The sequence below is a fragment of the Rhinolophus hipposideros genome (assembly GCF_964194185.1).
Source record: "Rhinolophus hipposideros genome assembly, chromosome: 5".
Classification (NCBI taxonomy): domain Eukaryota; kingdom Metazoa; phylum Chordata; class Mammalia; order Chiroptera; family Rhinolophidae; genus Rhinolophus; species Rhinolophus hipposideros.
This window is the reverse complement of record NC_138051.1, coordinates 29,009,426-29,035,663: the sequence shown is the minus strand read 5'-3', so window position 1 is coordinate 29,035,663 and position 26,238 is coordinate 29,009,426. Positions and strand designations below refer to the sequence as shown.

At 45.1% G+C, this 26,238-nt stretch overlaps 2 protein-coding genes across 5 annotated transcripts; one reads left to right on the top strand and one right to left on the bottom strand.

Moving 5' to 3' along the window:
- Positions 1-1,041: 1,041 nt before the first annotated feature.
- On the top strand, positions 1,042-13,883 carry ABHD4 (abhydrolase domain containing 4, N-acyl phospholipase B). Of its 4 annotated transcripts, none has more exons than XM_081050236.1 (7): positions 1,042-1,277; positions 4,613-4,701; positions 5,952-6,324; positions 6,476-6,630; positions 8,277-8,388; positions 10,968-11,154; positions 11,870-13,883. In XM_081050236.1, the coding sequence occupies exons 1-7, from the start codon at positions 1,216-1,218 to the stop codon at positions 11,957-11,959; spliced, it is 1,068 nt and encodes a 355-aa protein (XP_080906362.1). In that variant the 5' UTR covers positions 1,042-1,215; the 3' UTR covers positions 11,960-13,883. The 4 variants fall into 4 exon arrangements, with proteins under 4 accessions (XP_080906362.1, XP_080906365.1, XP_080906363.1 ...); XM_081050239.1 differs by having other exon boundaries at positions 1,200-1,277; positions 5,999-6,324; XM_081050237.1 differs by having other exon boundaries at positions 1,206-1,388.
- A 9,988-nt stretch (positions 13,884-23,871) lies between these two features.
- Positions 23,872-24,853, bottom strand: OR6J1 (olfactory receptor family 6 subfamily J member 1; the record flags this gene model as incomplete). The annotated part of the gene is given in 6 exon segments (XM_081048941.1): positions 23,872-24,224; positions 24,227-24,313; positions 24,316-24,390; positions 24,393-24,492; positions 24,495-24,718; positions 24,721-24,853. Coding segments are annotated over 6 exon segments (972 nt in total).
- Positions 24,854-26,238: the final 1,385 nt, after the last annotated feature.

The window sequence follows — 26,238 nt, the reverse complement described above, 5'->3', positions numbered from 1 at the left end:
CAGCTGCCTCCTTGTTAGACTTTTCATCCATTTATTTGCCTAATAAGTACTGAGCATCCACTCTGTGCCACATCCTGTTCTAGGTGCTGGTGGCAAAGTGGAGAACAAAACAGTCACGGTCCACCGTGAACCTTAGGCTCTAGTGGAGGTAAACTAATAATAAATGAGTAAACAAATATGCAGGACAATTTCAGATAGTGATAAGTGTTATGAAGAAAATAAAATAATGTGACCTAACCAAAGAATGACCTGAAATCTGACAGCTGTCCAGGGACATCAGCCCCACCCCCCACCACCCTTTTTTTTTACCAGTTCAGGTAAAGTTTAGAGCCAGCCTAAAGATCTGGCTCCTCTGCTGAAATACACTCAGAACCTCTGAGCTAAGCCAGCCACCCCATCCCCAAGTCCCCACACCGCATTCCAGTTACCTAAAGGAGACCCAGCCTTATAGATTAGTCCTTCAACTGCCCCTACTGAGGGGAGAGGAGGTGGGAATCCTTCAAACTGTGGGAGACCTGGGGTTGAGACACATCTTCCTGGGAACTACATTAGGAAATGTCGGGAGGCAAGGGATTGCATCTTGGCGCATGTCACTCAGGTTTAGGGTTGCCAGATAAAATTTGGGATGCCCAGTTATATCCCAAATATTGCATGGGACATACTTATTCTATAAAAGTATTTGTTGTTTGTCTGAAATCCAACCTGTGTTTTATTTGTGAAATCTGGCGATCTTCTTGGGGTACAGGCGCCCGGGGCCCTTTGTGGGAGCATTCAACCAGTGGTGTGGTCTCCACAAACATCAAAAGCATCTGGTTTTAAAGAACACCAGGATTTGAGGGCGTGATGGGTGACCCGGGGGAGCAGAGCTATAATAGGGAAGCCCAAAAAATGTTTGTGGAGCCTGCAGGGGTAGTTCTGTCACTTTTTAATGACGAGAGAAGGGAGGGCTGGTGGAGCTCCTCCTGTGAAGGACACAGTTGTTCGGTACTACTCATCTCCCTCCAATGTGTGACCGGGGTGACCGTCCTAGTCTGTGAGACCGCAGAGACCTCTCCACCGGCCCCCGTGTCCCGGGCCCGCCCCCCCCGCGGAGGTTCGAGGCCAGAGTCTGAGTCTGGGCTGGGGGGGCCGCCTCCCGGCAGGACGCGCTGGCCACGCCCCACTTTGTTATCCGACCCATTTCTGGGTCAGCTGGTGCTGGCGTCAGGGGGAGGGATGTGTAGGCTCGGCTCGACTCGGCAGGGCTTGTTTACTATGGCTGATGATCTGGAGCAGCAGTGAGTGAATCCTGTCTCTTTCTTTTTCTCTTTCTCTCTCTGGGCCATGATCCCGGGCGTCTCTCTGGCTGTGGAACACTTTTAGACACCTTCCCGCCTTTCCTGTTTCAGGTGGGCTTCAGGGGAGGGCGGGGGTTTGCGTTTGCTCGCTTTGCTTTTCCGGCGGCAGAACCGGGGGAGCTATGGGAAATAAGTTTGCCTGCAGCCCAGTGTTTTGGACTCTCCACCTTAGTCTTCGCCTCGCTCGCTGCTCGTTCTCCTCTGACCGCTGTACTTTGGGATTAGATTCAGTGGGCATGTCTGAGAGATACCCCGAAGCACGCTTAGGGGACGCGGACGCGGGAGTAGCAGCCAGGTCTCCTCTTCTGGATTTGCCCCAGCGTGGAAGTCGGGGTGTGGGAAGAAGCTCGCTTAGCCGGGCAAGGAGAGGGCCTGGGAAGAGGAGAGAGGGCTCCACCGCGCTGGAATAGGTCTAATTGGAGTAAGGGGCTTGCAAGCTGTGTTTAGCTCTCGCCCACCAAGACACTTTGCAGCTTGCGATCCTAGTTGATAATGTTTTTCATCATCATGACAGTATCCTTTATGATGTGGTCTCAAACGTAGAGCTTTGGGGATTTCTTACCACTGTCCCAAGGGCATCAGGTTTGCATCACGGGGTGCCACCTGTAGGTGGTGTCACTAGCCGTTCGCAGCGTGGTAGGAACCAGGAAAAGTTTCTTGCAGAATGACTCAGCTCCCAGCCAAGCCTTGGTTTCACCAGAATAAGGCCTTTCCTGGATCCCGTGTTCCCCCTTTACAGAGCTGCAGAACAGGCAGCTTACAAAATGAATTAACTTTATGACAGTCACCAGCTTCCTGTGCTTGAAGGAACTGCCTAGGGCCGTGTTGCTTTCTATGATGAGTTTTCCAAGAAGAAATGTCCAATAGCTACAATAACTTAGGGAAACACAGTATTAGAGCTGGTTGCCACGCGGGTAGTTCAGCTCCTTTTTACAAATGAAGAAGCTAGTACCCATGGAAGTTAGCAGACTTGCCCAAGATCATAGAGGTCCAACAGGCTTCTGACCCAGCACAGAACCCCTTCTGCCTCACTCCAATCAGATAAAAAACGCTCTAGGCCGGGCTAAGTTCTTGGCTAAGTGACTTCTCTGCTCCTTGCCCCAATCCACTTCCTCCCTCCCCACCCATAGCCCTCACCTTCCAATTGTATTGAGCAGATACAATGTGCCAGGCACTCTTTCCAGGGCTATACCTGTAACGTTTCTGTGAAGAAGAGAGGCAAAATAAAGCTCCCCGAGTATCTGCTGAGCAGCTGTGGTGCTGTTCCATGGAACAACATTTCTCCCGATTGCTGCTTTGGGCAGTTAAAACGCAATGTGGGGTCTAGATGCAGTGGTCTGACTTGTCACAGTTTCTATGATGTGGAGAGAAAGTTTGTCTCTTAAGACTGGCGAAATTCTGTGGTGTTGGTGCACATGCTTCAAGTTTACATGGAATTCCAGTGGAGAATTACAAGGATTTTGAATCATGTTGGATTGATTGAGACTGACAACTCCCACCTGGCTATAAAGTCATCGATGTACCACTCTCAACTGCAACCCCAATATTTCTTTCAAACCTCAAACTGTCATTGACAGTTGCTACTTGCAAAACACTGGGAATGTAGACAGCCTATGATTTAGCTGGGGGGAGGGGATTGTTTATTGGGAGTTTATCTTGTGCTCGGCATTATTCTATGTGTTTTAGGTGCATTAACTCAATCTATAACAATCCTATGAGGTAGATACTATTATTACCTACCGTTTAAAGATGAGGAAACATTGACATAGGAAGGCCAAAATCATATTGCTGGTAAGTGGCAGTGCTAGGATTAGAACTTGGGCCCTCTGGCTTTAGACCACACCTCCTTACAGAATACAGACTAGTGTGAAAGTGATGTCATATACTGTGAGTATTCATGTATGGCCTTGAAAAGCTGAAGCTGCGTGCTCGCTTCGGCAGCACATATACTGAAAAGCTGAAGCTGGAACGTCTAGAGGAGAGGTACAGGGAAATCTGGATTTGAGGTCTGGTTCTAGTTCTGCTTCTTTTTCTAGTTATATGACCTTTTTCGGCATCAGTTTGCTCATCTGCAAAATAAAAAGGCTGGGCTAGATGGTTTCTAAGGAATCATCCTAATCTAAAATTCTGTGATTCAAATAATGTACTAGGATGCCCAGTGTGTCCTAAGCGGGGGAGTTGGTAATAGTTCCTCTTGTTCTCCCACAGAATGAACCTGTATGACTATGCCCACATTCATAGGCCCTTCCTAGAGCTGGTGGTGTCCATCCTGTAATCCCCTTCACCCAGGCAGAGATCAAGAAAAGGGAAACGTCATACGGGATGAAAAAGGAATAATAACTCATTCATTGAGTATCTAATTTGTCCTGGGAATCTTGCAAGTTTCCTTACATATCTAGATTCTCAGAGTCGGGTTATTTATCAGGCCAAAGCTATTCTGCTCATAATGATAATACTGTGACTCAGATGCAAGGTCTTCTTGGTCTGTTTGTTCTTTTAATTTCAAAACTGGTGCTTTCAACTTCTACCCTGCAATGACTTAAAGTTCTCTGGGTATGGAGGAGAAAGCAGAATAGCTTATTGTATCTGTTTTATTGCATGCCATGGGAGGTGAGGATTATGTGAAGTTTCTACTCATTTTATAATCTGGAATACAAGTCCAGCGGCAACCTGTGTCTAGTCGGTGAATCACAGCAGGGCCTGAACCCAGGTCTCCTACCTCCTGCTCCCTGCCTGTCCCATCTTGTTACTCGAGGATTGCCTGAGAGCCCAACTGGCAGTGACAGTACTCTGTACTTCCAGGGTCTTGGAAGAAGGCACACACAAACCCCAGTGCCTTGCCAGGAGAGTTGATGACATGGGAATTTGTCCTACTCCGAAGGAACATCCAGTCCTGGGGATAGCAAAAGATAACTGAAACATTAGTTAAAATTGGCTTTTTAAAACCCCTTGTAATCTCCTTGGACATTATGAAAATTAGTAACAAGGGGTTATGAAGCTCAAATGAGATAACAAATGTGAAAGTGCTTTGTAAACTGTAAGGTGCTCTGCGCATGGTATTCTGAGTACCTTGAAACAAAAGCCATGTGGTTATTAATAGCCATTTACCAGGGAAGAGTAGCAGTCTATCAGGCAGTGAGGGAATTGCTGACTGTCACAGTGGGAGGTAATACCCTGCCCCCTGATAACTGTTTTGTAACTGTCAGCAAGGCTCAGGGCATCAATGTTTCCTTTCCAATGTTGCCAGTGAGCGTCTCTGTGTCTCCTTGTCCCAGGCCTCAAGGCTGGCTGAGTAGCTGGCTGCCTGCTTGGCGCCCCACTTCGATGTCTCACCTCAAGAATGTGGAAGCCAGGATCCTCCAGTGTAAGTAGAAGGGACGACTTGTGCCGCCTCCCTCAGGAGGCCCAAGGAGGATACAGGATCTTCCCAGAGTTTGGTACACTGAGCCCAGTGATTCCTGATCAACAATGCCTGGGGGTGGGAGGAGGGGCTGTCAGTGATCTGAGGGAAGAAATTTGTAGAGAGGACACCATATTCTATTAGGTTGGTGCAGAAGTCATTGCAGTTTAAAAGGTTAAAAATAACTGCAAAGACCGCAATTACTTTTGCACCAACCTAATATAATGGTTCCTCGATATCTCCCTCCCTATTATCATGCTAGCTAGCTCCTGCCACATCCCATAACTTCACTTCCAACCCTATACCAGCTATTCGCACGCAACACACACAAATATACACATTCTCTCTTTGATGCCTTCTTTCTCACCCTATTCTTCTCTTCTTCCTCTCTTCCTCCCTCTCTCTTCCAAACACACAAGCACTTCTTAGATTTACCACCTTCCTACCCAAGGATCAGCAGTCCTATAGTCTCAGTTTTGGGACAGGAGTTTGGGATTCCTACAGACCAGCTCTCATGGGCGGGGCATCCCATGAGCAGCAGCAGCCACTGGCTCAAACAAGACCTTTTGGCCACAGCTCCCTATATTTCTTATATGATCTTAGCCGCCTGGTACCACTGCCCCAGCCATCGCTACCCTTTTTCTTATGGGCCTGAGTAAATACAACCAAAGAGCAGCCACAACTTTTAAGCTTTTGGCCAGGATCCAGGTGACTTCCCCAAGGCAGCTCTGTCATGTGACAGCCTGCACGCCAGCAAAGCAAGCACTGCCCATCTCGGTCTGCTAAGAGGAATAAGAGACACGGCTCAGGGTCACATCGATCACCCCCTCCACCTGGCTCAACTCCAGTTAGAAGCTGCCCTCCCACCTACCCTCAGTGAGGACACTTCTGTCCATCTGTCAAGCCCCAAGATACAGATACAGGAAATATGGATGCAGCAGCTCTGTGAGGTCAGTGGGGTCACTGCCATCCTAGGCACAAAGGAAGCCAGGCAAACAGCCTGGAAGAATAAGATGGCCCGTCTTCTTACCTACACACTAGATGGTGTCAATTTGTATTAGAAGTTGAACTCTTAGGATGTATGGTGAGAGGGTTATGAAAGGAAAGAGGTGAGAAAAGGGCTTGGGCATGGAGGGACAGAGCGGGAGCGGTAGTACAGGCCAAGTGATAACGCTGTGGGGCTTATTATTCTGCCCTGGATCGCCTCTCCCCAGGTCTGCAGAACAAGTTCCTGGCCCGATATGTGTCTCTCCCAAACCAGAACAAGATCTGGACGGTGACCGTGAGCCCCGAGCTCAGGGACCGCACCCCCTTGGTGATGGTACATGGCTTCGGGGGTGGCGTGGGCCTCTGGATCCTCAACATGGATTCACTGAGTGCCCGCCGCACACTGCACACCTTCGATCTGCTTGGCTTCGGGCGAAGCTCAAGGCCAACATTCCCGAGGGACCCCGAGGGCGCCGAGAATGAGTTTGTGACCTCGATAGAGACGTGGCGGGAGACCATGGGGATCCCCAGTATGATCCTCCTGGGGCACAGTTTGGGAGGATTTCTGGCCACTTCTTACTCTATCAAGTACCCTGAAAGGTAAGGAGGAGCCATCCTCTCGGTCATGACCTAACTCCTTGCCTTGCCGGAGCCCTTCCAGTGTTAGTTTCCAATAGTTCTCTTCTTCCTGGGCGATTTAAGGGCTATGATACCTCCAAGCAAATACAGCATCTCCTTTGTCCTCCTTTAGAGTTAAACACCTCATCCTGGTGGACCCGTGGGGCTTTCCCCTCCGACCAACTGACCCCAGTGAAATCCGAGCACCCCCAACCTGGTTCAAGGCTGTGGCCTCTGTCCTGGGGCGTTCTAATCCACTGGCTGTTCTTCGAGTAGCTGGGCCTTGGGGTGAGTAGCCTACGGATAAAGAAACTATCTCCTCAAACCCAGGCTGTCCCATTCTAGAAGCTCCACTGTACCTGGACTCCCATCATCCCCACTCGTTCTTGAAAAGTAGGAATGGGCCTAGCGTTGTTATTTAAAGCTATTAATCTGGACCAGATCTCAGTCTGCAGTTTCAGAACGTTCTTTTTTTCTTTCACCTGCATGGAAAAAGCTTTCCTGTACAAGGGACAGATGGAGCAGAACTACTACTCTGTGTGTTGGCTAGACCTCAGAGAAGAGACAGAGAGGGGCCACGAGGTGCCTCTTCCTCTGCTGGGTTCCTATGCTACGTGTGTGTGAATTTATGGCAACCTGATGGCGAGTCAGCATGGTAACCACCACTGGCTCCCATCTCTGCAGCTCACCTGGCACCTGCAGCAGGGAGATGTCAGAACCATAGCCTCCAACACAACCCAGTGTCAGGCAAACCCCTCAAAACCATGCCCTCCTCCAGTCAGACACCACATCTTCACCATTCAGTAGCGGTCAGCAAATTCTGTGGCTAAAAGGAGGGAAGGATTTCTGGGTGGGGGTGGGCGGGCAGCAAGAGTAAGTGGAATCAGTAGGTCCCAGGCTTCTGACCTCACACTGCCACCACCCTAACTTTCTGCGGAGCTTTTTACTCTGATGAAGTGAAAAGCAGATTCCCTTTATGGAAAAGACTGGTGCCCCACTTATCTTACACCAATAGCTTATGTATACATAGTAACGTTCAATAGCCAATTATCAGTTAATTGCTACTCACCAAATAAGAGTTGTCTCTCTAGGCCCTTCATGAGAAACAGAATGATTCTGGTAGAGAAAAATTAGCATTTGAGTAGAAGGTAGGAGATTAAGAGAAGCCCAGCTCTTACCACTCCCGTTGTCTAAATTTGCATCTGGCCAGGTTCATGCATGGGCATGAGAGCTAATGTGGTTAGGGCAGTTGGCTGGCAGCCCTGGAGGAGGGCCAGAGCCAAGGAGATCCTGGCTGTGCTTCCCTCTCACCCCTGATTTCTCACATGCACAGAGAAGACCAGAAGAGAAGGAGAGGTCAGAAGGGTGACCATTAGGTCCAGTTTTCACAGTCTTTTCTGGGTGCCATACTGCTTTTTCATGAACTATATAAAGAAGGTGAAGGGAACAGATTGCTCTAAAACTGTGCCCCAAGTCTGAGATGCCAGGGTTAAGTTTGCCTCTGCACTCATATTCTGTTACAAGCCTCAACATGAGCAGGCTCTTGGGAGGTGGTCTAGTTTCATCCACTGCCTTCAGAATATTAAAAGGCCTTTAGGATCTCGGAGAATAGCTCAGACTGTAAAAGGAAAGCCTCTCAACCAAGGACTCTATGGGGCTTGCGATCCTTGGAGGAAAAGATCTTGGGACTTCGTTGAATTGAAAATAATCTGATTCCTCAGTGAAGTTAGACTGTTAAAAATTCTTTGGTAACCAACTGACTCTCATTTGTAGTCACCTGGAGTTTCCCGAAAGGCTCGCAGACTCCTTCTGCCACTATAATAATGTTAAATGTACAAAGCAAACAAACCCTTAGGAGAAATAATCTTTGGTGAAAGTTGTTAAAACATTCTCCCCCACCACTGGCCACTCCATGGTTTTCTATCCCCTCCCAGGGCCTGGCCTGGTGCAGCGATTCCGACCAGACTTCAAGCGCAAGTTCGCAGACTTCTTTGAAGATGATACTATATCGGAGTATATATACCACTGCAATGCACAGAATCCCAGGTGAAGGCAGCTCCCAGAGCCAGCTTGGGGTGGACGGGTTTGGGGATAAAACTCCAACTGCTGGGAAACTACGGAACTGTCCCGGGATCATTCTGTGCTGTATTTCTTCTTCCACAAATCTCTCATTCAGTGAGGGCACCAGAGGCATTAGCACGCTTGATCATTTCCAGAAACTTCCTCAGGGATAGGCACACAGGGCTAGCGAAGATAATAGATTAATTAAAATTGCCATTTTCTCTAGAGGAGGACTCTTACTTTTCTCTGGAGATAGGCCGTTAGCCTGATAGGCAAGAGTCTGGAAAACATGTGAAAAGATCTTTTTTATTTTTAATACTAAAAATATGATGTGGACATTGTATTTTTATAAAGGCAAAAAAAAAAAAAAAAAAGAATGAAAGACCTCTTCTGTCCCAGACCTGTAATTCCCAAATTTCCTTGTTATTTGCAGTCAGCTAGCACGTGACATTGCTTCAGAGAACCTCCTTGCCTATCTTCCTTTGCACATGTGTGACTAGGTCTATAGACTACATTCCTGGAAATAGAATTGCTAACGGAGAGAGTGTGCATTTTGAATTTTAATTATGTGACCCTTGAAATACTTATTGTTGGAATAGGAATTTCTTCCAACTCTTTTGGAGATTTTGGGGTATGCCCAGAATCTTGAGAGGTTCATATCTGTGACTGCTCATACAGCTGGCCCTCCAAGCCTGTTGCTCTGCAGTCTTGGCAGCTGACAGCCCAGGCAGAGTCCGTGAGGTAATCTTCCCCTCAGGCCGTGCTGTGCGAGTGGTTGATACCAGGAGGCTGCATTGGTGGCACCCTCTGTGCTGGCTTCACCCCAAGCTGCTGGGAGACATCTCAGGGGAGCCACTGTTACTGGGAGCAGCAGCACTGCCCCACCTCATTCCAGGCCTGTCTAGGTCACCCGTTGTGAGCCAAAGCTGTGAAGAAGAGGGGGGTTTATAATACTGTCTGAGCATTAGCCTCAAACCCAGACAGCTTTCAGGCAGCGTGGGAACTGCCCATCCAACATTCCTCATGAGCTCAGCTAATTGAAAGGCCCCACTTAGGCAGCAGTAGAGAAACTCAGCTCAATAGTCAAATCAGGTAGCCCCCTGCTTCATGCTCTTGACCCCTCTTTCAGCCCCCACTGGGCTCAGTGCCAGTCTCATACCCACTTGAGGCCCCACAGACCCAAACCTACCCCTTTCCTCGGAACGCTCCCCAGTCCTAGACCTAGTTCTGTATGATGAATGGCCTCCCAATCTAAGCCACAGAATATATAATCATGGGACTCATTCCTGTCCTGGAGGAAGCAGAGATGACATCAGTGAGAACCAGTCCCCTCCCCCCAAATACCATCACTCAATTTTATAAACCCCTGAGGGTTTCTGAGTTGTAACACTGACAAGCTCAAGGTAACTGTTACCATTCCCTTGGGAAACATGAAATTTGGCCAAGGAAAAATATTTGGGGGGTGGGGAGGTGTACCTATTTCATTTCACCTAAACTTAAGGGCTTTGTACATGTTTCCACTTTCCTCACAATGACCTAATAAAGTAGGTATAATTCCTCTCCAATTTGTAGAAGAGAAAATTAAAGTGTGTTCTGGTTACATGACTTGCTAAGAGAGTATAGCCAGGATTTGAAGTCATGTCTCTCTGACTCCAGAGTCTGTGATATTTCTTATGCTATGATGTCTTAAGGAAGAACTGTTTCTGGTGGCCTGTGCAGAACTCAGGCTCCCCTCATCCCAGAGGTGCGAAGGAGACCAGGGATATAATACCCTGAACAGCCTGAGCCTGGTAGGAGGCAGTCCCTCCTCTGCCTCACGCAAAGTTACAGACCAGCCCAGAAAGCTACTTCCATCCCAGGCTTGCAGACCACTCATGATATGGCTTAGTTCTACCTAAGGAAATTACCAGAAAGCAAAGTAGATTTGCTTGGCAGTCATTGCTTTTCACATAGCACAAACTGCTGCTTTCCTCAGGTCCCCACAAGACTGATGTTTCTTTCCAGTCTACTCAGGAAACCCTTTATACTACTATGGTACTGGCTTTTCAGAGTCCACCTCAAATGAACTCCTTGACCTTCCTCCACATCTTTCAGGCTAAGTCCTTCGTCTGTGTTCTCATGACACTCTACCAACCTTTCATAATTCTTGGAAAATTTGAAGTTAAATAATTAATCACATAATTCATTATCTAATGCCTAAAGTGTGAGCTAAACTGTGAGCTGCAGGAGGGCAGGTATAGGATCTTGTTCAAATGTTCCCTTAGCTCAGAGCATGACACATAAATATTTGTTGAATAAATATTAACTCATTGCATATTTGGACAATACTCAGTGCCCTGGGGTTTTTACAAGCATGTCCCTTTAATTGTTCTGTGCTAGGAGGTCTCTGGAGATTCAGTCCTATCTCCTAATCTTACCAATATTTAATGAGTCTCAAACCCAGGGTTTGAGAGGAATACCTAGATGAAGAAAATATGGCCCCAGCCTCTGAAAAGACCAATAAATTGACATTTTATGTTGTGGGGTTTATTCTACTAATTGCCTCACCTTATTTTGCTTCTTAGTGGTGAGACGGCCTTCAAAGCCATGATGGAGTCCTTCGGCTGGGCTCGGCGCCCCATGTTAGAGCGAATTCACTTGATTCGAAAAGATGTGCCGATCACCATGATCTATGGGGCCAACACCTGGATAGATACGAGCACAGGAGAAAAGGTGAAGCTGCAGCGGCCGGACTCCTATGTCCGAGACATGGTACGTTGGCCATCCAAGGAGCAGGGCTGAGGTGGAAAACCTGTGCATTCAATGCTAGCACCTGTTGGTTGACTCTCAGCATGGATGAGCTCTCAGGGTAGAGAAGGGTGAGGAAAAGAGGGATGGACAGATTGAGATGGAGCACTGGATTTGAAAGGGGTGGCTCTCTGTTATTTCATAATTAGGGGCCGCTCACTTCTGGATAGCCCAGTTCAGTGAAAAGCAGGTTCTTGCCCAGTAGCCAGACACAGACATCACACTACCCCTCCAGCCCCCGTGTAATTCCCACTCAAAACCAGAGCTGTGAACAGTAGAATGAGGAGTAGACGCTGCCATGACACCTTCTCACCACACTCCTGCCTTCCCCTTTTTCTTAGTCCCCTCCACCCTCATTTGCTAATGAATGTGCTTAATTGGGCTGGGTGCCTACTGGGCCCTGGTTTACCAGACCTGTAGGTGAAATGAGCACATCAGTGTTGGGGCTAGCATGGAAGGCAAGATGCAGGGAATGGCTATGGGAGGAGAATGGGATACTGAGAGTCATTGGCTCCCACAGGAAAGTGCCAAGATGTGGGGAGAAAAGTGGATCATTGTTTCTCATAAGTACTTAATGAGTGATGGGCAAGCAGGTCTAAAGGAAAAGAAATGGTTCGACAGCTGTCCAGTGCCTGGAGTAAAGGGCTTTCCCACCCTCGGCGGGTTTCTCTCTCCGCAGGAGATTGAGGGTGCTTCACACCACGTCTATGCAGACCAGCCACACATCTTCAATGCGATGGTGGAAGAGATCTGTGACTCGGTTGATTGAGCTGCTCTCCCTAGAGGAAGAGGAGAAAGCCAGAGAGTCGCCTCCCTGTCTGCTTACTCACCCCTCTGTCCTTTCCTCACCAACTAACATGTGCCAGCCAGGCAGAGTCTTGGGCTATCCTCAGGACAGGAACACAGTGAAGAGCACTCCAGCACACTAAGGGCTTGAGGCAGAAGCCACAAGAAGCCTTGAGCTCCTCACGCCAGGGAAGAACATTCCCTCCATGCCAAGTGTCACCCAGATGGTGGTTGTCAAGGGCCTGCACCCAGCCACGTTTCTTCCCTGCCAAAGGGAGGGCAGCCTCTCTTCCCCAAAGGAGAGGCTCCCAGCCTTTCCCAGCTCTGGGATGTTTGTGGGGGTAGGTTTCACGCAATAGCGTTTTCCTCCTCCATCAGCCCCTGGCCCCCATCCCATGCCAGCGTCCAGGGTCTGGTTGGCACCAGTTCCCGCTTAACTACCAAGAGCAGGTCGTGAAGCTTCCTTGTTCTGCAGAGTCCCTCCCATGACCTGAGGGGTCACATCCTGTTAAGGCCTCATTAACAGATGAGGAACAGGTCAGGGCAGGACATGGCTGGCCCATGGTGATAAAGCTCTTTTCCAGGAAAGCTCAGGCTAGAACCCAGGGCTGCCTACACCCAGTGCTCATTGTGGACTCCATTTGCTGAGGTTTGAGGCAGGCACCATTGCCATGGGATAACTGGCCAAGGATAAGTCCATCCCTGCCACACATTCCAGCCCCATTGCACAGGGTGCTGTTGTCCTGCACTGCGTCTCAACTCTGGCTGCCTAAGCGGGAGACACTCAGTGCTTTCTTCCCTTCCCCCTCTTACTCCCCACAGGGAGGTCCCTGGGCCTCCCTCTGTGCCTTGGGCTCTGAAGCCCCACTTGTAGTATAGAGCAAAGGTGGCCCCTGGGGAGAGAAGGGAAAGGCCCTTCAACTCAGGGCCGAATCTGGATTCCCATGCTCGCCAGGGTTTTTCTACCTGCCCCTAGAGCTGGGGCCACCTGGAGCCCCTACTCATGGTGCAGTAGGGAGCCTCATGCCAGCAGTTTCCTGTCCTCATCAGCCACAGGATGGTTCTCACTGCCTGGCCCTTTGTCCCTGCCATCTAGCTCCAGTTCATCCCACCCAGCCTACCTGTCACTTTTTCCCAGGGGCAGGGTCCAGGTACTGCTGTGAGGTTTGGGGCAGTAGGCTGGGCCATGCCCCAGAACCAGGGCAGCTCCTGCCTGCCCTTCTCTTCTGTAAAGCCAACCCTTACACCAGAATATTAACTCCTGGTGCTTTGTACTACTGGTCCAGCTACCTTGGGCTCCTTTTCTACATTAATAAAGAAATGAGTGAAAACTGCTGGCGGTGTTGATGTTTAATACTGCTCCGACAAGAATGCTGGGGTGATGCTGAACAGCCCATGTAATGCCTGAGGCAGAGAAGGGGGCCTTGAGAGATACCTGCTGACACGGCTTTCCCTCTCCCCGTTAGCGTAGCATCCGCTCTTTAGACCCAGATTGGCACAGGCCATCCTACCCACTCAGGATGGATGGGGAGTGCAGACGGGCCAAACCCTAATTCACAGGAGGAGAATTAGGCAGACCTGGGTGCTCCCTGCTGCTCAGTAAATAGCCTTCTGAAGTTCATGGGGACTGTCCCCTATAGCCTGTTCTAACTCTTACTCATCCCCTCAAACATTCCTTATACCCTCAAATATTCCTTAGCCTGTCTCTGGCCCCTCAGGCTTGACTTGGACCCCCTCTTCTGTGTTTCCATGGCACACTCAACTGCCCCTTTTGTAAAACTCAAACATGTGGTCACTTGCTTAATGTCTGTCTTTCCTCCCTAGATCATAAATTACTTAAGGACAAGAGGCACATCTGGCATCTAGTTCATGTTCAATAAATGTTTGTTTTCATTGAGTCAAGAGAAGTGAGATATGCCAAATGTTCAAAATAAAGTGTTCAAATCATTACCAATAATGCCCGCTGTGTTCTGGCTGAACTCCAGTTAGGCCCAGAATTCCACAGCTCAAAGTAACACATAATACTACATATGTCATGATGAATGAATGGAACCCTTGGGTATAATTACAAAGCTGTGATCCATCTCAAGACCCTCTGTCTTCTCTGACTAAAGATTGCCTGATGGCCAACTCAGCTGTCTGAAGGAGAGGGCAAGTATTTGGAGCTTATTGCATGCCAAGAACTGAGACTACTACTTCACTAATAGTGAAGAAACATGGTCCCTGCCTTCATGGGAAATTACACTCTACATGGAGAGGCACACTTAATCAAATTATTATGTAAATCAATATAAAACTGCAACTGAAAAGGCCTACCCTTGAAAGGTCAAGAAGGCTTCCCTCAGAAGTAATGACAGCTGAGGCTGAAGGAAGTGCAGGTAGAGGGAGGGGAAGGAGTGTCTGGAGAGAACATGGAATGTAAAGGCCTGTTAGCAGGGAAGATGGCTGTGAGACAGGGCTGGGGAGCTGGGTGGGGAGCCGCTCACATAGGCCCTCTGGCCACGAAAAGAATGTTGAGCTCATCCCAAAAGCAATGGAAAAAAATAACTGGAGTGTCAGGACAGGGTCTGGAGTGTGACAGAATCCAATTTGGGACTTGAAATGACCACACTGGCTGCTCTGTGGAGTATAGATTGGAGGAGGATGAGTCCCTGCAAGGGAACTTTGAGGCTACTGCAGTGGTCCCGGCCAGAGACGCTGGAAGCTTGGACTTGGCCAGTGGCTAATGGACACAGAAGAGAAAGATACAAGAAATGTTTAGGAGTTAAAAGCGAAATAGTTTGTCAACACTGAGTGATGCTACCACCCCTTTGGAGGCAGTAGTCATCAAACCTGTTCACATAACACAACAACCCAGGGTATTTTTAAAAATATAGATTATTGGGCTGTATTCTCCAGAGTTTTATTCAATAAATCTGGATGGAGTCTGACCATGACATTGCATTTAAACACATTCCCTAGGAGATTCTGAGGCCCCCTGTCTGCAGGCACTGGACTAAGGGACGCTATGTCTCTTGACACTTGACCCAGATGGCCCCTGTAGAGAAGTACGACCTGTGGCCCTGAAAGTTCATCTCTTGCTTGCTCCAGAACCACTTTGGAGGGCCACACATGATCTGATTTTCCCAAACCCACACAATGCAAACATATTCCTCAGGAGCAGGTGCAACAAGAGTCTGCGGAAAATCACCCAGAGTGCCCTGGTTACACTACCAGGCCCACATATACACACACTCCATCTGACTTGTTAGGTACAGCCAGACGAATGAGTCACTGGGGACAAAAATTGGTCTGTTAGAATTTATTTGGCCTCCTTGAGCTGCGAGAGTTCAGGTTACAAAGGACCATAACCTTGCCGTAAGAGAGGTATGGAGTTTTATAAGGGGGGGTCACAAGCAAGCAGGGAGCAGGACTAGGTGGCTTCTAAGATAAGATGGTTTCTATTCAGCACATTCTGGACGGTTTCTCCAGGCTTAAGGCAGTTTCGGCCTGTAGTGGAATTTTCTATTGAGTTCGGCTTTGTCTGTTGGGGTGGGGGAAAGGTGCAGTTAAGCCGGTCTTCTTTGGCAACCTTTGCATATGTTCCGTAGATTTAAGTTGGAGCCAGGAGTGGCTCCCCTGCTGATGCAAAACCTCTCCCAAGTCACAGGACCAGCATGGGCCGAAGTCAATAGAAACATTGAAACTCGTGTGCATAGTAAAGGTATGGGAAGCAGAGGTATTAAGAGGCAAAGAAAGAAAAGAAAACTTTCAAAAAGACCAGAGATCCAACTCTTGAAATAGAAGATTTAGTGCCACCATTACAATCCCTTGTCTTAACATGACTAGGGCATTCCTAACATTCCGAGGGCTGGGACTAAGAAATCACTATGAACATACCAGCCAATCAGCACCTTTCCTGGCATGTTCTAAAGATTTTATGGTAACAGTTCACGCAATAAACTGGAGCTCAAAGGACTAGCAGTTTACAAGGAGAGATTCCAGAGAGAGACATAAAAGACTGTGACTAACCCAGGACCAGGGAAGTCTTTCCCTGTTCAGTGGCTACCAGGAAGTGTGCTAAATTTAACTTCCTCCTTGGGGATAGACACCAAAATATGTGTGCTAAAAAGCCAGTCTGGTGTCATTACCCAAAGAATGATGAAATCTTGATGAGTACCTCTCTCCACTCTGACATCTCACACTGTAAGCCCACAACTGCAGGTACCGTTCGCGACCAGCTAGGAAATAATCCTACTGGCTAATAAACACAATGTCCAACAAATGGTGCAAAATATTTCTTTTCTCACCATAGACCTTTCAATTCTATGGTGTCCAATTCTATGGTGTCTACAGAGTCCTCCTTGGATGGGGTCTGGGCTCTTTCTTTAGATTCCCTCTTTCTTCTCCCCACCCCCAGGGTCCTTGCAGAAGCAAGGAAGACACTTCAGATTTTTGAGGGTCAGTCCCAACCCCATCCAGGTGAAATAGTTCAAGACAAACCATCTCTTCACTTGCTAATAGTGACTGTTTTCTCATAGCACAAGTTCAACATTATTATGCTAGAAAAGTCTTTGTCTTTATTCTGTTAAATACCACCCTTCACTAGGATTAAGGAGGAAAGACAATCGCAGCCTGATAATTTTTTGAGAATAACACATTCCTAGACAGAATACTAAGGGGGTTCATTGATGCCAACAGATGCACAGAGCCCTCCCCCCAATGCAGGAAGGGAAGAGCGCATTCTCTGGTTGTTGACTGTAAAAGGCCAGGAGGAGCCCTCTGCAAACTTGGCCTTGCTAATGGTTAGGCGCACCTTCCTTTGTGTTCTGAGGCCTGATGGAGAGTTTGTTAATAATTCGGCAACTTCATATTTCAGTTGATACTATCAAAACCAATTCTACTACCAGAAGAAACCTGGGACATGCTAGTTTACTGAAGAGGACTCTGAGGGACTTGGGATTGCAGGTGATATTTTCATCTCCTCACTTTGACATTGAAAAAGAAAGAGCAGGAAGCTGAACACCTGACAACTAATATGTCAGAGAACAGGATTTGGGAGAGGGCTTTTTTCGTATAACAGAAGATTTATGGGCTTCTGACAAATTATGAGGTAACTAACACACACACCAAAAGGGTATCAGATACTTCCTAAAATTTTCAAGGAAAGAGAAAAGTGTCCATATAAAACTACAAAACCATGTATTGTAGCAACGGTTTCCTACACCGGCCTGTGGGCTGGAGCTGGTCCACAACAAAGTATTTCTGGTCTGTGATGAAATAAATAACATTTTTTTCAATATTTTTAAATTCTGAAATTATGTCCTTCCTAAACTTTTTCAGGATTAAACTATTGTTCTTTTATGAAAAGATGTTGATATTCTACGATTGTTTGTGGGAGGAAATGTTACCTCTTATTGCCAAACATATCAATTTCAGGGATTTTTTTCCTTGCAATTTTAATTAACGTTAGTAAAATCCTAAAGTCCAGGAAGAGCTACATTATAGAAAACCAGAGTGGGAAAGGAACTTGAATTTTATCACAAGATTGATGCAGTGGAACTCATGACTGAGAGGGTGGCTGTGGAAAGATGACATTGTTTGGAGGAAGCTCATCTAATTCAAGTTTCAACAATCATATATGTCAAAAAGGAAATCATAAAACAGAAAATGGAACTGTGTGGATGGAACTGAAAGAAGAAACAAACAGGAAAATAAAACCTGGCAGGAGTACAGAATAGATGTTAAGATAAACAGAGGACATGGACAATGCTTTTTAAAATTGAGACTAAAACTGACCGTAGGCTGAATACAGTAGTGCGGGAGGTCCCAAGCATCAAGACATCTACTCATCGTCTCCTGCTGCTGGAAGCAGAGCTCCTAGTAAATTCTTGCCCTACTGACAAGTTGATATACTAGAATGTTGAAGAAAGGTGGTCAGACATAAGTTTTATAGATTTCAGGAAGTCAGATTTCAAAATGTTCCCACGAAAATTACCTAAGGGGCTCAAAAGGGACAGCGAGTGTGAAGTTTCAATAGGTTTTGCTCCAAAGGATCCTGCTGGGGAAGAAAAGAGGCTTCACCAATCAGAAAACAGCTACACCAGTTGTCTTATCAGATCAAACTACAGGCAGAGATGAATGTCAAGTTTCTTACATCAAAAGATAAATGAAACAAGTACAACAAGGACAGTTCATGTGAAAAGGTTAAGCCAATATACCAGTCTGGAGGTTTTAGTGGCCTAAAGGCTCAGATTGAAGCAGAAAAGGATGAAGCTGCCAAAGAAGTTAATGCAACGTTAGGTCTCATTCCCGGCTTGGTAGGAGACTCGTGGTTCCACTACATGGATATGGTTTCACTATACCCTGATCCGAGTGGAGGTTCAATTCTGAGAACATTTTTCTTTATTTTTATGTAAATAGAACATTTACATTGTAAAAAAATTAAAGGACTTTTAAAAAAACATAATTACACTACCCAGAAATAACCATATTAAATATTTTAATATATATGTGTATATACAGAGGGTGCCAAAAAAGTATGCACATTTTAAGAAAGGAAAAAACTGTATTAAAATTGTAATACTCAATATATACTGATAACAAAAGATGAATACAAGTCACATGTATACATTTTTTGGCATCCCTGTTATATATACATATATATTCTGAGAATATATATGTATATACACACACATACATGTTATTATATATAAATATATATTTACCAGAATGAAAGAATACTGACAAAGTGCTTTAGGAAATTTTTAAAAACTTCTATATTATAAATCTCTACATCAATAAATATAGTATATAAGAAATTTGTCATTCTTAATTATATTCCATTTTTTAGATTTTCCACATGTATTGATCCAATTTTCTATTGTTGAGTTTTAGAGTGCCTTCCAAATGTTTTTCTATTAAAAACAATGTGTTAAGCACCTTGGACATTCATTTTTGTCCTTTTAACCAATGATTTCCTTCCTAGATGTAAAATTGCAGGATTAAAAGGGTATGCAAAATATTGAGGCTTTTGATAAACAATGAAAATAGTTTATGCAATCAGAAAAGGAAAAGAAACTCAGCAGAAAAATAAATGTTTTTTTGTGTGTACAGGGCAAAAAATATGAATAAGCAATTCACAGAAGATATATAGATGACCACGAACGTATGAAAAGAGGCTCAACCTCACTAGTAATAGAGAAAATACAAAACAATAATGAGAAACTATTTTTTTACATGCAGACTGACAAAAAAAATTGTTTAAGGTTGACAATATCTAGTAATACCAGTGGTGAGTGACTTGACTTCCTTTGAGCCCCCCAACTTCTGCCTGCTGCAGCCCAGAGCAGCAGTCTGGGAGGTTAACAGGCCACAGGCAAACGGGGGCTTTGGGAGCCACAGATACATTAAGAAAAAGAAGTAATGTCCTCTCCCACCATCATTGTATGAAATGACCTCATACAGTGATGGTGGGAGAAGAAAATTGTTACCACATTTTTGTAGGCAATTTGGTGGAATCTACCAAACTAACCTACTGAAATTTAAGATAGACATACAGTACGAGGCATGAGTCCTAATAGTAGGCATTTATGCCAGTAAATTTTAATGCCATTAACAAAATACTAGAAACCTGTGTCCTTTGGTTACAAAAGTAACATCTAAAAATAAATTATGTAATTTTATAGGTTTTGATATGAAAACATATTTTAAAATATCAAGTTGCAGGCAAATCATATAACATCATCCCGCTTTTGTAAAACAAAAGCTACGTGTGTAAATAAACACGCATATGTTCTATAAATATAATGTTTGCTGCTGGAAAAGGGGAGTTGGTTCTCATGTTTTACTTTATACACTTACTATACTGGCTGAAATTTTAAAACAAATGTGTATTTTTATAATTAAACATTAAAGATTAAAAACAAAAAGTCTCTCCAAAGGTGATTCTAATTTTGATTTACATCCATGATGTCCGTTTCAGAGGTGAGCTCCCAATCTCTTTGAAATGTATATAAATCATTTAAAAAGCTAAAGGAGACTCTGACCCAGGATATCTTTCTGAGGACCTGGGAACCATCTATCTCTTTGAAATGTGGTCATCAAGAAAGATAGCTCCCCTAGCTTCTGGTCTCTGCAGGAGGCTAGGAAGCTAAATTCCAGTGGACACCTCGCTCCCAAACTAACTCCTGCCCTAAAGATAGGAGATGTTTATTTTTCCTTGGATAAAGCTAATTAACTAACAGATGGTCACCCCACCTGCCAAGTGAATTTAGGATGTGTGACAAATGGTGCCATCAACTCCTCTTACTTGAGGACTAGCTATTTAATCTAGACAAATGTGGTTTTTTGATACATAATTCAGTATATCTGCTTGGCTATATGAAAAAACAAAAGTGAGAATTCTTTCTGTCTTTGCAATCCTTAGTGGATTTTTGATGCTCATCACTATCTGGTTTAATGTGTACTCAGTAATAAAGTTGTTTTCTTTCTCTTCTACCTTTATGGAGAAGTTTTGGGGTTGGCAGAAGATTTTGTTTTTAATTATATTTCCCCAACAGCTGCCGAGTATCAGATGGCCATATGTCTGTGGAGGCCTGGGAGCCCCTCAGCTTCTGCCTGCTGCAGCCTGGAGCAGCCCTCTGGGATGTTAACAGACCACAGGCAAATGGGGGCTTTGGGGGTCACAGATATATTAGGAAAAAGAAGTCATGCACAGACTAGAGAAAGTCTGCTGGGGCCCACTTGAGCACAGCCAATCCCCAGGCTTTCTAGGACCAGGTGACAGGCTATCTTTATGACTCAGTCTTCTGAAGAAGGGGGAAAGCAACTTCCTATTTGGTCTTGGAACTAGCATGAGTGTAAAAGTGGGAGCAGGTACAGACCAACTGAGGCAAAGTTTTCAAACAAAAAAAACCTGTTTTCTTGACCTTCATCCCCACATCTGAACACATGACCATTTCCTGATACCCACCAGTCAGAGGCCCTCCCAGAGCCCTCAAGTGACTTCCTCCTCCATTCTTTTCAAACCTTCTATCAGACAGGCTGAACTGTTTTATTTAAATGTGAATGGCCCAATCCAAGTCCAAGCTAAGACGTGCATTTTTTAAAAGGACTATTGCTACACTGAACCATTTTTACATTTTTTAGTAGATATCTACTGAGCCTACCTAGTGTGAGAAACACTGTTGTAGATTCCTGGGAGAAATAGGGCAGAGGACCCAAAAATTAACAACACCCAGTCTTCTGCCCTCAAAGGCACTTGGCTGTTTCTTGGAGAAGACAGATTGTCAAGTACACCAACCTCACAAAGGGTGAAAATGCTTAGAAGAAGGAAGTGAACGGAAGTGTTTGGCTAAAGGTTCATAGTGGGAACTTGGAAATCTGTGGCTGTGTTTAAATCCAAACCCAGTCAGTGGTTTAAAGACTCCCTGGAGCTAAGGAAGAACAACTGAGGGGTCATGAACGTCCAGGTGTTTTAAGTGAAACATTTCCAGCCTTGGAAAGTGGTTCTGAGGCCCTCTCAAAGCCCTACAGAGAAGCAGAGGCCTAGGTTCCTTCCCTCCACTAATCCAACCTTAGACTCGGCTTTCTCTTCAATCTCCTTGAAGACTGGGATTCAGAACCTTAACTGCTTTGCCAGATGTACGGCAACAGGGAGCTGCTTCTAGTGCGGGTGTGCCCTGGGCAGGACTTACCAGCCAAAGGGTTTAAATCTTGGAGCTTGGGTCACTCAAAGAAGCAGGGTCCCCAGTACATGAAAGAGCCTCTTAGTTTCTACAGCTCCCACTACTGGCCTGCAAAACCACTCGTAAACTCTGCTTATCTGAGCTCACTTTTCATCATCTGCTACTCATGGGATCTGGTTGTCTGTTTTTGGAGGACTGTCTATCTGCTTAAACTTTAAAATGTTTCAAGAACTTTAAATGTGTTAAGAACTGAGACACTGAATACACAAAGGGGCAATAGTCAGACCACACGTGAGAGTAGAATTCTGACTCAAAACTGAAGCAACCAGGCAGGGAAGTCAAACTACAACTTCTGCAGCAATCATCCCAGAATAGTCAGGCCATGGTTAAGATTGCCAACTTCCCTATTTTTTGCCGTCTCCCCGACCTGGTCCCCACTCCTTTAAACTCAGGACTAATCAGAGATAACTACATATGCTCCCCAAATCAATCACAAAAGATGCCTCACTTGTAGTTAGCCCACTTTCAACTTCCCCATACCAAAACCCTCCAATCAGAGCATACCTGAGCCTTACCCTCTTCATCTCCTATAAAGCTTCCCCACTCCCTGCCTGCCTTGGAGTCTTTGCCAAACCAAGTGATGGTGGCCGACTCCTATGCTATATCCAGTTCTGGATAAATAGACTCTGTTCTCATTTGAGTGGTCTTCATTTGTTTCCACAGCACTCTACAGAGTTTCTTTAGGTGTGTGATGTCCCTCTGACAAGTTCCACAGGGAGTACAAGTGTTATTCAGGCAAAGTGGGTGCTGTAGTGCTAGAAGCTGAAGGGAGCAGGAAAGAAAACCTCAGTATGTCTGATACACTGAAAAGTTTGGCTTGCACGGACCTGAACCATAAGCTTAGGTGGTTCCAGTCAAACATCCCAGGCAGTGTTTAGGCACCAAGAATTCAGACTAAGAGTTCAGTTCAAAACAGACATCTTTTCTAGTTCCTTGGAGCTAGAAAAGGGGAGGGCTGCACTTGGTGCAGAGAGAAAGAGAGAGTGCTTTGTAGTCAAGCTGCTTTTTGGTCTCGAGGAACAAAGACCTTCTCTAAAACAGCTTAATAAAAAGGGGTTTGATTTATGGGTACAAGCAACCTTATCGAATCAGGAGGAGGAAACACAACTGCCAACTCCCTGACTTGGGAAGTCATGAGAGACGAGGGCCTTTCACTCTGTGTCTCTGCTGCTGAGAGGGCTCTCATCTAGCTCTTCTCTGTTTTTCTCTCCACACCAACTCCATTCTCTTCAGTAGGGAGTCTGGTTTCCTCTCATTATTCATCAGCTTGTACATGCCCCCCAAAATGGCCACTCCAGGAGCTAAGCCTACTTGAGTTTCCAGGGGGAACATCACCATTATCTGGTAAGTCTCTGCATCTCTTGGTTCAAACTCTCAAAAAAGAGACATTTGTTTGTACAAGTTATCTGTCCCAGCCACGCCACACAGGTTATACATACATCACTGGTCAGGCAATGAATTATGCCTTCAGTCAGCTTATCCATCCAGTATGGGCCAATCATTGGAGGCTGAGGGAACTGGGCCATGTCTTACATTAGAATGTGAGCACATTGGATACCAAAAACATGTACTATTACAGGAAACAGTATTATTAAATAACACAGACTACATATATCCACCACAATCATTACAAATGTTCACTGTGGAAAAATAATGGATTATGGGATATAATGATGGTCTGGAGAATAATAAAGGTTATTCCTAGAAAGATTCCTAGAGAAGATGGAAGGAAAGAGGGCCCATGCAGAGGGGACCAGGAAGCACTCTGTGCCAGCTGATAGAAGAATTGCATTCAGGATCCATGAGGAAATGGAGCCAAACATGTTAGGACTTTGAATAGGACACAGGTTACAAGGTCCTTCTATAATTCTGAGAATAGTCAGTGTGGATGGGACTTAGAGATCATTGAGTCCAGCCCTCACACTTCAGATGAGAGCACTGAGGGTCACAGTGGCTAGTGCCACAGTGACACAGCTCTGGCCACAGAGTTCAAGTTAGAACCAAGGCCAGAGTTCAAGTCCCTATCTCCAAGCTCAGTCTTCTGTCCACTATAGACTGTTAGGGATCCCTTAGCTAGCTCAGCCCTTTGCTAAGGTAAGTCCTCTCTTTCTACTACTGGGGATTTGTACTGGATACATGGTGGTGAAGAAGACGGATTGGCCCCTCCTTAGTGGTCTTTGTAAGATGACAATTTGCTCCTCAGCATTGTCATCATTCTCTTTTCTAGAACTACTTGAAACCTGACCCACAGGTCCTTGAGGGCCTTCAACACTGTGTCATTCCTCAGAGTGTATATAAATGGGTTGAGGAATGGAGTCACAACACTGCTCAGTACTGAAAGGACCTTGTTGACCTCCAGATATTCTTTCTGGGACGGAGTCACATAGATAAACACCGTGATGCCTCCAGAAATCATGACTATTGTCAAGTGGGAAGCACAGGTGTTAAAGGCCTTTTTCCTTCCACTTGTGGAAGGGATGCGTACTATTGTCAAGATGATGTAGGTATAGGAATAGGCCACAGGGCTATGCAGCAGAGGATGATGGTGGACGAAAGCATAAACTTCATCAGCTCAATGACAGTGGTGTCTGCACAGGCCAGGGCCAGGCACTGTCACAGAAGAAGTGGTTAATGATGTCGGAGCCACAGAAGGGCAGCTGGGAGATGAGGATGATTGAAAAGAGCAGGATAAAAAGCCTTCCACCCAAGAGAACACAATGGTCCCAAAGCAGACAGTAGGTCTCATGATGGTGCTATGCTGCAGGGGGTAACAGACTGTGGCATAGCGATATCATACGACATGACTGTCAGCAGAAGAAACTCTACGGTGCCCAGGAAGAAGTAGAAATAGCACAGGGTGACACACCCAGCAAAGGAGATAGTTTTACCCCCAGATGCTAAGTTGGCCAACACTTTTGGAGAAATGACTGAGCTGAAGAGGATGTCCAAGATAGAGAGGTTGCACAGGAGGAAGTCCATGGGTGTGTGGAGGCGGGAGTAGGACAGCACATCGAGACGATGAGCAGGTTCCCCAGGAGTGTCAGCAGGAACGCGGGCAGCAGCAGCACCGGGAACATCCATTCCTCCTGCCTGCTCAGGGGAAATCCCAGCAAAATAAACTCTGTCATGGTGGCAGTCTGATTCTCCATGGGCCTGGGGGCTGGGGTTCAAGCCCTCTGATGGAACAAAGGGGATAATGCTTAGGAGCGTGTTCAGTGTACAAAACCCCCTTGCTGTTCATGAGAAAAATATGAACATCAAATGTGCTAATCCAAATTAGGTATGAAATCCAAATTTAACTTGGTTTTAAATTACTTGCCTATCAAATTGAAACCTGTTTTTTTTTTAATGATAATGTTTACTGTTAACAAAGGTGCCTGCCTTGACACTTACACTGTCACACGGTTTATATAAATTTTCTAATAAATAATATAACAATTTGTATCAAAATCCCTAAAATTGAACAAATCCTTAGACTCAGAAATCCTACTTCCATCTCGAGAAAATAATCATGGATATGTTAAAAGATTTTGCCACAAGAATATTCACCACAGAATTGCTTATAATAATGAAAATTTGGCAACAAGTTAAAAATCCAAAAATGGGGATGAAATACATAAATTATGGTACATCTAAATAACGTATCATGCAGCCATTAAAAATTATATTTTACTATAATATGTAAATGACAAAATTTATGTAATGACAAAATATTCCCAATGTATTATTATTATTAAATTTTTAAAAGCAAGTTACAAACGTAGTAACATGATTTTGGGGACAAAATGTAAATCAGTAAAGTCCTAAGATAGTCAAGACATTGCTGAAGAAGAAATTGCGGTGGGGGTGGAGTGGGGGGCTTGCCCTAGCAGATATCAAGATTTATAAAACAAGAGTGATTAAAGCAAGATGGCATTGGCACAAATACACACAAACTGACCAACAAAACATACAGAGCCAAGAAACAGACCCATACAAATAAGGAATAGTGATATGTCAGAGGTGAAAGGAAGCTAGTACTGCTGGTTGTCCATATGGAGAAAAAAAAGTAAAATTGGATTCCCTACCTCATATCAGACACTAACATCCATTCTAGATGGATAAAAAAATTAAATGTAAAAATGAAAACTTTTAGGAAAATATAGGAGAATATTGTTTTTGACCTTAGGGTAGAAAAGAACTTGTTAAAGACGATCAGAAAAGTGCTAAACAACAACAAAAATATATTGATAAATTAAACTACATTAAAATTAAGACTTTTTGTTTATTAAAAACCCCCCAAATAAAGGCAAATCACAAATGAGAGAACATATCTGTGACACAGATAATGGACAAATGTTTATTATTAACTATAATATATAGTTAATATATTGATTCTTATAAAGCCATAAGAAATAGAAAAGCAATCCAATAGAAAAAAAATGACCTGAACATTTGATCTGAATTCTACTAAACAGGAAAGAAATATAGCCGATAAATGTACAAAAAGAGGTTTGATCTCAGTAATTAGAGAAATGCAAATTAAGACAAGATA